This window comes from Odontomachus brunneus, unplaced genomic scaffold, assembly GCF_010583005.1.
Source record: "Odontomachus brunneus isolate Ranch 3 - 2012 unplaced genomic scaffold, Obru_v1 Obru_scaffold_049, whole genome shotgun sequence".
NCBI lineage: Eukaryota > Metazoa > Arthropoda > Insecta > Hymenoptera > Formicidae > Odontomachus > Odontomachus brunneus.
Genome location: NW_022639499.1, coordinates 1085638 through 1096417, shown reverse-complemented (window position 1 = coordinate 1096417; position 10780 = coordinate 1085638). Strand labels below are relative to the sequence as shown.

General features: G+C 36.0%; 3 protein-coding genes across 3 annotated transcripts; all 3 read left to right on the top strand.

Moving 5' to 3' along the window:
• The first annotated feature begins 716 nt into the window (after positions 1 to 716).
• On the top strand, positions 717 to 1823 carry LOC116845165 (mediator of RNA polymerase II transcription subunit 21). The gene is made up of 3 exons (XM_032817549.1): positions 717 to 1151; positions 1226 to 1337; positions 1417 to 1823. The coding sequence occupies exons 1-3, from the start codon at positions 1110 to 1112 to the stop codon at positions 1800 to 1802; spliced, it is 540 nt and encodes a 179-aa protein (XP_032673440.1). The 5' UTR covers positions 717 to 1109; the 3' UTR covers positions 1803 to 1823.
• A 582-nt stretch (positions 1824 to 2405) lies between these two features.
• On the top strand, positions 2406 to 6567 carry LOC116845189 (soma ferritin-like). The gene is made up of 4 exons (XM_032817595.1): positions 2406 to 2553; positions 2802 to 2997; positions 3964 to 4155; positions 6304 to 6567. The coding sequence occupies exons 1-4, from the start codon at positions 2462 to 2464 to the stop codon at positions 6565 to 6567; spliced, it is 744 nt and encodes a 247-aa protein (XP_032673486.1). The 5' UTR covers positions 2406 to 2461.
• A 1453-nt stretch (positions 6568 to 8020) lies between these two features.
• On the top strand, positions 8021 to 9899 carry LOC116845144 (40S ribosomal protein S2-like). The gene is made up of 3 exons (XM_032817506.1): positions 8021 to 8181; positions 8895 to 9240; positions 9367 to 9899. Exons 2-3 carry the CDS (start codon positions 8896 to 8898, stop codon positions 9853 to 9855), a joined length of 834 nt encoding a protein of 277 aa, XP_032673397.1. The 5' UTR covers positions 8021 to 8181; position 8895; the 3' UTR covers positions 9856 to 9899.
• Positions 9900 to 10780: the final 881 nt, after the last annotated feature.

Below are 10780 nucleotides of genomic sequence, written 5' to 3'. Positions count from 1 at the left end.
CGGTTGGAAAACTATTCTTTTAAATCGTTTGTATTTCGTATAAAAAGTTTTGAAGTGCAATTGAAAAGATTTGTGAGTAATTCTATTACTTGTAATTAATTGTTCTTTTTTGGACCATGTATTTAGCCGGAAATAATGACCGGAGGTAAAGTAAACAAAGGTTCGGTATGGTATCGTTTGTATTTCGAGTTTGTATGAAGAGTTATGAAGTATCATTAAAAAGGTTTGTGAGTCATCCAGATAATTTTAATTAAATATTAAAAAATCATATATTTGGCCGAAATATCGATCTCAAGCGCGGGTGTATATCAGTTGGACACGGGGCAATTGGACACAGTCCAATCACAAGTCGCTGTTCCAAGGGACCCTACAAATATCTCTAATCACACGGTGCTGTGATTGGCTGTGTCCAAATGCACCGTGTCCAAGTGCACCGCTCCCGTATGTAAGAGGTTGTAAGTGATTACGACAACCAATCAGAGTAAAACAATCAGTGAATAAAACATTTGGATTGGTTGACTCTTACGTTCACGACTACGCTTACGCAATTGTAGAATGGGCTTTACGTTACGATTAAAATTTTTACGTACAAAAGCCTTTAAATGCAAAAGTGTCAAAAGTGCAAGTAAAGGGACGTCTACATTGGAAGTAAACAGTAAGAAGTAGGAAGTAAGAATAAGAAATTGACCAATCATAGTTAATTATTCTTCTCACATTCGACTGTGGTTGGTCAATTTCTTACTCTTACTTCCTACTTCTTGCTATTTACTTCCAATGTAGACGTCCCTTAACGCGAGCAAATCTATTCTGAGGTCACTTTTGGATCGAACGCAACAACTTTTGGTTTTATAGGTTATATCTCTCTTAGACGTTCTCTTAAGCTGATTTTTTCGTTGCTCGTTCCATAAATAAAAATTTTATATAATATACTTGTGACAAGACAAGTTAAAGATTATTGACTAAAAAAAGTGAATTACTGATAAACTGTATTGAATCTCCGCTGTAAAATGCTAAAGTTCTTGATGTATTAAAAGCAAGTGTTCTATTTTATTTACTGTCAACATTACGAAAGGCTATACAAATCAGTTTTGAGTCAGTAATTTGGCATTATGGCAGATCGTTTGACACAATTGCAAGATACTATTAACCAGGTAATAGAAATTTTCATTTTCATCTGTTGTCCATTGATTCTCAGACTTTACCAAGCACATGCTGCTACTTTCAGCAAGCAGAACACTTTTGCAACAGCGTTGGTATTCTACAGCAGTATTCTACACCCAGTAAATTTCCTGGCTTTGATCGTATTGGCACACCACAGCCACATCAAACTCAAGAAGGTATAAAATATTAGTTGTAAGATTTTTCATGCTATTGTTAAGCAATAGACAATTATAATTTGTAACTTATTTGTTGCAGATTATGCTTCTTTATTTGCAACTCTCATTGCAAGGTGTGCAAAGGATATTGATACATTAATAGAGAGTTTGCCAAGTGAAGAGTCATCTCAAGAACTTCAAGTAGCTAGTCTCAATCGGCTTGAACAAGAAAATCAAGAGGCTGGTGAACAACTGGAAGAAATAGTGAGACAAGGAGAAGCATTGCTTCAGCGAATTCAAGCTGCTCTGCAGGATATAGCGCAGAGCCAGTTGGACATGCAGAATCCTACATCCACAGCTGTGATCAATATGAATCTAAATACTAATCCCATTATAAAACAGGAACCTCTTAGTTCTATCAACACAGTACCTTCAAATAGCACACATCAACTATCAGACCCTTCACCTAATTCAATAAATCAATGACATATTTATGATTTGTTGTAATTGTTTGTAGTTCTTGCTAAGATATACAGTCTGTAATATTTAAGTATGTTAATAATTCATTTGAAAGATATTGAAAAATAGCTAATATTTCCTTAAGGAAATATTAATTGCGACAATAAACAGAGCAATAGTTCATAATTATTTCTCACAAATATTGTCGTAAAAATTATAAATTTTTTATAATTTTTTTGAAAATTTAACTTTGTCCAGCAGTGCATTATATTTTAAAGTACAGATAAATACAAAAATTGTGTTTTTAATTAATAAATTTCATAAAAATATATAAAAACAGTTCTTTTGTCACATTAAATTATTTTAGAACACCGTATATGGATTGATTTGCATTTACTTGAAGCTAATGTTAGCTCGTTCCAATGTATATTAACAAACAAATAAACGCTAAAAATATTAAACAAGAGTCAAATTGAAAAGATATATTTTATTAAATCCTTTGTAAAGACATTTTTTGTAATCAAGTAGTTCAAATTTTATGTTTTTAAGTTAATTTGTTTAGTGATTTATTAATCAGTCGACGACGATGACGCGAACAAAATAACGATTTATTTGCAGACGTAACAAATTAATCAGTTTGTTTACGAAAAGAGTGAAGATTAATCGATAAATTGCTTTAGTGAAAAATGTTAAGACTGTCCTGTAAACGATCTTGTACATTTTTTAATTCTTCCAATAATGTATATTCTCTGCGAGATCGATGGTTATATCAAGTCAGGTAATTGCATCATTAAATTTCTAAAATTAATATATTAATATTAAAAAAAATATTCTTTTGATTTCATTATATTAATGAGATTATATTCTTTTGATTTCAATATATTAACAAGATTATATTCTTCAGAAGTTTCTTATCTTCTCAAATTGATGTTGAGTTATACTTGTATATGTTGCCAAATCCATAGTTTCTATACCTTATTTTTTTATTTATTAGATACATTTTAATTGATCTTGTAATATAATTAGTTGGCGAGGAATATCTAGTTCGACGTGGAAAACATCAAAAAATAATGAATGCGGTCGAATGGAACTTTGTATCGATAAACCGATAAAATGGCCGAGTGGCAAGAGAAGCGGATTTGATTTTCACGATGAAACTGAAGCCGCAATGAACGACCAGATTAATGTTGAACTGAAGGCGTTTTATTATTATTTATCTATGGTAAATATAATCTAAATGATTTTATTATTTAAAAATGTATAATCATAGATTTAAAGTATATATAGATTAGTTCTATCACTTTCAAAGCACATTGTTCCAACTTCTTATGGCTCCTGCACACAGGACGCGGTAATGCTTGCTGTGCGGCGGAAGTCCGCGCGACAGCCAATCAATATGTTGTTTTTCCGTAAAAGCTATAAGGTTATTATGGAAAGTAGCATATGATTGGCTGTCACGCGAACTTCCGCCGCGCGGCAAGCATTACCACGTCCTGTGTGCAGGAGTCATTAGGTCCAGTTCCACAACCTCTAGTTAACTTAACTGACTGGTTATTCCATTGGATTTGACTAATCGTATTTGACATTAAGAAGGGGAGCGGTGCACTTGGACACGGTGCATTTGGACACAGCCAATCACAGCACCGTGTGATTAGAGACATTTGTAGGGTCCCTTGGAACAGCGACTTGTGATTGGACTGTGTCCAATTGCCCCGTGTCCAACTGATATACACCCATTAAGAAGAGTTAATAATAATCAACTAATCACTATTGGGACTTAACCGGTAGTTAAAATTAAACGAATGTCGTGGAACTTGGTCTTAATAAACTACCTAGGCTGCGTTCCAAAATTCTACTCGGTGAGTAGAGTACATATAATTAATCAATTATGATAAAGAAATCTTAGTTATCTTTGTTTTTATTGGTCACTGAAATGCTACTCTACCCACCGAGTAGAATTTTGGAACGCAGCCCTAACAATTAAATCATGTGTCTGTCTCTGTTCAATTTAAAGAAAAAACGAAGATAGACATATAATTTAACTGTCAAATGATTTACCAAGAAGTTGGAACAATCTTTCCTTATTGAGTGATTTATGAAAGTAATGGGCATAATAACAAATTATAAGGCTTCTTCAAGAGACTTTACAACGTGATCAGACTTTTAATTTGTACTTAATCATGTTTAGGCTGCATATTTCGGTCGCATGGATGTCGCTCTACCGGGATGCGAGTCATTCTTCATGCAGATGCATCACGAGGAACACGAGCATGCCCTGAGATTTTGCAACTACGTGAAAATGCGCGGAGGAAAGGTGCATCTCTGCGCTGTATCACCGCCGGACGATCAAGACTGGAAATGTCCATTACATGCATTCAAAGTAAATCTATTTCAGACAACATAATCCACACAGCACAGAAGTTTCAAAAAACTTTCAGAAAGATTTTAGGAAGATCTCAGAAAGATTCAATGTTTCTGAAACTTTTCTGAAAGCTTTTTGAAACTTTTGCTGCATGGGAAATATCCGAAAGATGTTTTAGTTGATGTTTAAAGGACAACTTATTTATTTCAGATATATCTCCAAAATACATTTTAGACATCTATGTTGTCTGGGATGTTAAACAGTTAAAATTGAATTAATACTAAAGAATTTTAAACAAAGAAAAATATAACGCGTTTGTGTAAATCCCGGTCTGCAATAGGTGATTTAAACTCTAAACCATAAGAAATTGACCAATCACAGTCGAATGCAAGGAGAATAATCAACTGTAATTGGTCAAATTTTTAAAGCTTAAGACTAAAATCATTTATAGACCGCGCGTGCGCGAGACTAAAGACCCTTGCAGAATGCCAGGCAACAGACAATAGGAACAGAGAATAGGAATTCAAATTGGCCAATTATTTTTATTCCATGTTCCTATTGGCTTATTTCTATTGCCTGTAGCCTGACATTGTGCAAGGGCCTTGAGGGTGCAAACCCATGCAGCGGAAAGCGGAGCGCGGAACGAGAGCGAAACCAATCACGAGCGTAGAGTATATATATATGGAGGGGGAATTGCGTATGCCTTCTGTAGACCAAAAGTGTGTCTAAAGCCCGTATCAGACTACCGACTACACAGGCCGACCCGACTGCCGACTACGACTGCCGACTCGGCGCCTCACTGTGATTGGTCCATTGAGAGTCGATAGTCGTAGTCGGCAGTCGGGTCGCCCTGTGCAGTCGGTAGTCTGATACGGACTTAAGATATATGCAAGACAGAAAGGTATACATTCCTATTCATCCTCTGTGCGCATGTGCCAACATGCGTCAGTTGTTGCTGGATTACAAAATTATTGGTTTCAATATTTTTTTACTTAAATTCTACCAACCGAAAAATATCAAGAGATAAAAATTGTTTATTTTCTTCTCATAGAGTTCGGAGAATTTTTTTAGAATTTTGTATTAATTTTTTAGTACTGCATTTTCTTGCGTTTTCTTGCATTTTCTTGAAGTACTAGAAAGTTAATACATAATTCTAAAAAAATTCTTAGAGCTCTATGAGAAGAAAATAAATAACTTTTATCTCCTGTCAACTTTATAACCTAATCTAACCTGGTTTATTGGTCACATATTATCTAAAATATCTTGTAAGATAATATGCAATCAATAAACTGATTTTGTGTAACACAGAATACGTAACTGGAAAGCACCCTAATAGCACGCATGTTCAAAAGACGTCCAGAGAACATCCAGAAAACATTCAGAGGACATTTTATGTTCTATGGATATCCATTGGACGTTCCTTGAACATTGCGTGCTATTAGGGCACCCATGGTTGCGTTCCGTTTCACGCATTATGCGCGCATTGCCTATAATATATGTAACATGAACTATAGATAAATGCGCGCAATGCGTGAAACGGAACGCAGCCATTCTATCATAGGCTGCGTTCCGAAATTCACTGCCAATGCTGAAATTCTATAGTATACGTGACATGAACTATAGAATTTCAGTGAATTTCGGAACGCAGCCTTTGTTGCTCGAGGCGTTGCGAGCGTTAAGGCCATTCTACAATAGCTGTAAGAACATGGCTGTAAGGATGTAACGTGAGCTGTCTGCGAATGAGAATAATTCATTTCGAGTCTTAAGCCCATTCTACAATTGTGTGAACGTAGTTGTAAGTGGTTGTATGTGATTACGACACCAATCAAAATAAAGCAATCAGTGAATAAAACATTCGGATTGGTTGACTCTTACGTTCACGACTACGCTTACGCAATTGTAGAATGGGCTTTACAGCCTTACAGCCATATTCTTACAGCTATTATAGAATGGCCTTTAAGTGGACCAAACCAATCAACCAAATGGTATCGTGGTCACGAAACGAAAAACGCCTCTTTAGAGGTACTTTTAATAATAAAAGAGAGTTTAGAATATGAGCTTATTATTTACTAATAATTTTACGTCCAGTAATAATTAATTTAGTTTAATAATTTATATAATTAATTGGGTATAGTTAATTAATGTACTTTTACATGCGTATTTTAGACGGCTTTACAACTGGAAGTAGATGTTAGTAAAAAGTTGACCGCAGTGAATGGGATAGCAGTGAAACACGGCGATTTAAACGCGAGCGATTTTATCGTCACTGGCTTTATGGAGGATCAGATGAAGAGCGTGAATGAAATGGGAAGATTCATATCTGTGCTTTCTGGCATTGGAGATCAAGCGTTGGCACGATTCATGTTCGATAAGGACTTACTTGATAATTATGTAACGTCCAATTTTAATGTTCTAAAAAGCAAATCCTAGCAGAAAAAGTTTAAAGAAAAAGAAAAAGTTTAATAAGTAGCTTCGTTACTCTTTTGATTCTAGTCACACACAAACCATGAATTATAAATATTTTGACACCATTAGTTTAAATAATATAAAATCGTCTATTGTGAACTTGTGAATTGATAAAAAACATTGTTTTTGTAACAAAATATATTATAAAATCTCGACAATATACAATCTTACTATAAAATCCCTAATAACAGATCTTTAGAAGACATCATAAAGACGTTCTGAGAACGTTCTATATCCTGAGAAAGTCCCCAGAACATCCTTTGGTGATGTGTTGTCTAGGATAAGTTTAGAGAAGAATTTATTTTGTCTAGGATAAGTTTAGAGAAGAATTTATTGCGGATTAAGAATATTTTTCTTTCTCCAGTCAAAAAGTTTTACCCAGCCAGAAATATTTCGTTGATCAATGTCGAAACAATGTCGAATCGACATCGAAATCGTGAAATCGACGTCGATTCGACATCGTTTCTACATCGATTGACGAATCATTTCTAGCTAGGTATAAAGCCAGAGGCACACGATGCTTGTTTTTGTGTTGGATTGCTTGCTGGATGGAAATACTCTATTCTGATTGGTCCGTCTTCAGAAATGCACCAATCAGAACAAAATATTTCCATCCAGCAAGCAATCCAGCATGAAAACAAGCATCGTGTGCCGCTGGCTTAAGAGTTTATCCAATTTTACTATAAAAAATTTTATGGAAACGTCTACTGTTCCCTTATTATTTTGTTTTATACTCTGTTTTGATTAGTGCATTTCCAACTATTTTCAGAAATACACGAATTAGAACAGAATATTTTCATCCAGCAAGCAAACTAGCACGAAAATAATGCAGGATTCACACCGCGTCTATGTCCGACGTATGACATCCGATATCCAATAGGAAAACAGCTTTCTAATATAAAATTCAATTCTCCATTAGAAAGCTATTCTTTTATGGGATATCGTACGTCATACGTCGGATATCGGACGCGGTGTGAATCCTGCATAAGCATCGTGTGCTGTTGGCTTAACTTAAGTTGCTTTCCAACAAGAGACACAAGTCGACACAAGTATTATCCTATCTTTGGGTGCTTTCCAGTTACATTTTGTATATTACACAAAACCAGTTTATTGGTTGTATATTATCTTACAGGGTATTTTAGATAATATGCGACTAATAAATTGGTTTTGTGTACGTATGTGTCAACATGTGTTAAGCAATTGGAAAGCACTCTTTGTTACTCACTAAGGTTGCTTTCCAACAAGAGACACAAGTCGACACAAACATCATTCTATCTTTGTTTCACATTTAGTGAATAACAATGATAGGATGATAATGGGTGCTTTCCAATTGCTTAACACATCTTGACACACACGTACACAAACCAGTTTATTGGTCACATATTATCTAAAATATCTTGTAAGATAATATGCAACCATTAAACTGGTTTTGTGTAACACAGTGTACGCAACTGGAAAGCATCCACTTGTGTCGACTTGTTGGAAAGCAATCTTATTATACTAGTTGAATAGTGCAGCTAAAAAGAACAGATCGCTTGAGTCTTTCTTCTGTTTTCGTGTTCGCAAGGAAGAAGTAGCGTGAGTATAATTTCGACAATTTTTTAATTTTTCCCACTCAATTATTGAGATAATTCTGCATGCTTTTTGTTTAAATATGCAATGCAAATTAAGTACGAGTAATCTCTTAGGAAATTTCGCGAGTTAAAAAATTTTATTTTTTTACCACGTGTCGTCGTTTCTTTGGTTAGATTTTATAAAGGTTGAATTGTGTCATATATTTCAGACTTTGTGCTGTTAATTATCCAGAATCGATAATCGTATTACTGTACATTATTTAATTTTAGTGTATCTTTAGTTTCTAATAATTAACGATTTTGTATTTATAATATAATAATACTGTAATTACTATACCAACTGATGCATATTGCTATTGATTCATTATGCATAGTAATTATCACAGTATTAAGTCAGCGACACACGGTGCTTGTTTTTGTGCTGGATTGCTGAAAATACCCTGTTTTGATTGGTGTATTTTCATTCATCTTCAGAAATGCACCAATCAGCAAACAATCCAGCATGAAAACAAGCACCGTGTGCAGCTGGTTTAACTCTCAATCACTACTATATATATAATTTATATAAATAAACATATAATTACATAAACATATAATGACATAAATATATGTGTAACATGTATAAACATATATAACATAACAAACTATATGTAAAATAATAAAATAAAATCTTTTGTAAAACTTGATGTCAATGATGATAATATATTTTAATTATAGAATGGCGGACGCTGCTCCAGCCGCTCGTGGAGGCTTCCGTGGAGGTTTTGGCTCTCGTGGAGGTGATCGTGGAGGATTAAGAGGTAGAGGACGTGGAGGTAGAGGTAGAGGACGTGGCCGTGGTCGTGGCAAGGAAGACAGCAAGGAATGGGTTCCTGTCACCAAGCTGGGCCGTTTGGTCAAGGAGGGCAAAATACAGTCTCTGGAACATATCTACCTATTCTCCTTACCCATCAAAGAATATGAGATCATTGACAAGTTCCTGGGAGCAGATCTCAAGGATGAAGTACTGAAGATCATGCCTGTACAAAAACAGACTAGAGCAGGTCAACGTACTCGTTTCAAGGTAATTGGAAAATTCAGCTCATTATTATAATATGGTGAGATTTACATGTGAAGACAAAATATGAAATATTAATAAATTAATCTCAATTATGGAATTTGCCACAGAAATGCTTAAAATATTTTATAGGCTTTCGTTGCTATTGGAGACAGCAATGGTCATATTGGATTGGGAGTAAAATGCTCCAAAGAAGTAGCTACTGCTATTCGTGGCGCCATCATCCTGGCCAAGCTATCGGTAGTGCCAGTACGACGTGGCTACTGGGGTAACAAGATCGGTAAGCCGCATACGGTGCCCTGCAAGGTCACTGGTAAATGTGGCTCTGTGCAAGTACGTTTGATCCCGGCGCCCAGAGGTACCGGCATCGTCTCCGCACCAGTTCCCAAGAAGTTGCTTCAAATGGCTGGTATCGAAGACTGCTACACCTCTGCCCGAGGCTCTACCTGCACACTCGGCAATTTCGCCAAAGCTACTTACGCTGCAATCGCCAAGACGTACGCTTACCTGACGCCGGACTTGTGGAAAGAACAGGCTTTGGCTAAAGCGCCATATCAAGAGTTTGCAGATTTCCTGTCGAAGAATCATAAGGGAGGCACGAGAACAGCTGACGTTGTCTAAATAAACACTTGGCCCTCGTGAGAGCTCCTTGAAAATTGTAAAAATCGGTCTTGTAACTTCTATCATCCAATTCCTTGAAGGTTTATGTGTTACATATTTTAAAACATTACCAGTGTACAGAAATGATTATTGTACAGATATTTATACTAAACTAGGTTGCTAAAGGTCGTACATTGGTTGCAAACCGATCGTAAGCAGACGCGATTCTTATTGCGACAGCCAATCAGAAGTATCAATGGTGCTATTGACGCTTCTGATTGGCTGTCGCAACAAGAGTTGCAATCGACTTGCAACTAATAGAACAACCTTAATAGGCTATCTACAAACAGCACGGCATGCGTCCGATAGAGTTTCCGATGTATGCAAGAAAATGGCCGCTACCGCCACATTTTCACTACGTTTAGTCATAAAATTCTTTTGTTGAAAATGAGCAGAACAAATAACGTCCAATATCATCTATTTTTTTGTTACATTTTTTGATGCAATAAAATGTTGGCATTTTTGATTTTACGACAGTAATTTAATAGCCACGCTGACTCACTTGTACGTTGTAAGTACTCACAAGTGACATGTCGTACACACAACGTCACACATCAGGATCGCCGCCATTTTCTCGCATGCAACCGAAAACCTTAAGCCCGTATCAGCTACTGACTGCACAGGCCGACCCGACTGCTGACTCTCAATGGACCAATCACAGTGAGTCGGCGACTCACTGTGATTGGTCCATTGAGAGTCGGCAGTCGGGTCGGCCTGTGTAGTCAGTAGTCTGATACGGGCTTCACGCGATGCACGTACGAAGCCCTTGTTAGCAATCTAGTTTAGGTTGCATTCCAAAACGTCCTTTCCGAGGAAAATTTTACTCTTAAGTCTATGGTATGTAATATGAACTATAGATTTAAGAGTAAAATTTTCCTCCAAAAAG

What these genes read in the sequence shown, in the direction of transcription:
- LOC116845165 (XM_032817549.1), top strand. Translation starts at nt 1,110, where the DNA reads ATGGCAGATCGTTTGACACAATTGCAAGATACTATTAACCAG. An exon ending in TGCAAGATACTATTAACCAG is followed by an intron (nt 1,152 to 1,225) that starts GTAATAGAAATT and finishes TGCTACTTTCAG; the next exon opens with CAAGCAGAACACTTTTGCAA. An exon ending in GCCACATCAAACTCAAGAAG is followed by an intron (nt 1,338 to 1,416) that starts GTATAAAATATT and finishes TATTTGTTGCAG; the next exon opens with ATTATGCTTCTTTATTTGCA.
- LOC116845189 (XM_032817595.1), top strand. Translation starts at nt 2,462, where the DNA reads ATGTTAAGACTGTCCTGTAAACGATCTTGTACATTTTTTAATTCTTCC. An exon ending in TTTATTATTATTTATCTATG is followed by an intron (nt 2,998 to 3,963) that starts GTAAATATAATC and finishes AATCATGTTTAG; the next exon opens with GCTGCATATTTCGGTCGCAT. An exon ending in GTCCATTACATGCATTCAAA is followed by an intron (nt 4,156 to 6,303) that starts GTAAATCTATTT and finishes TGCGTATTTTAG; the next exon opens with ACGGCTTTACAACTGGAAGT.
- LOC116845144 (XM_032817506.1), top strand. Translation starts at nt 8,896, where the DNA reads ATGGCGGACGCTGCTCCAGCCGCTCGTGGAGGCTTCCGTGGAGGTTTT. An exon ending in GTCAACGTACTCGTTTCAAG is followed by an intron (nt 9,241 to 9,366) that starts GTAATTGGAAAA and finishes AATATTTTATAG; the next exon opens with GCTTTCGTTGCTATTGGAGA.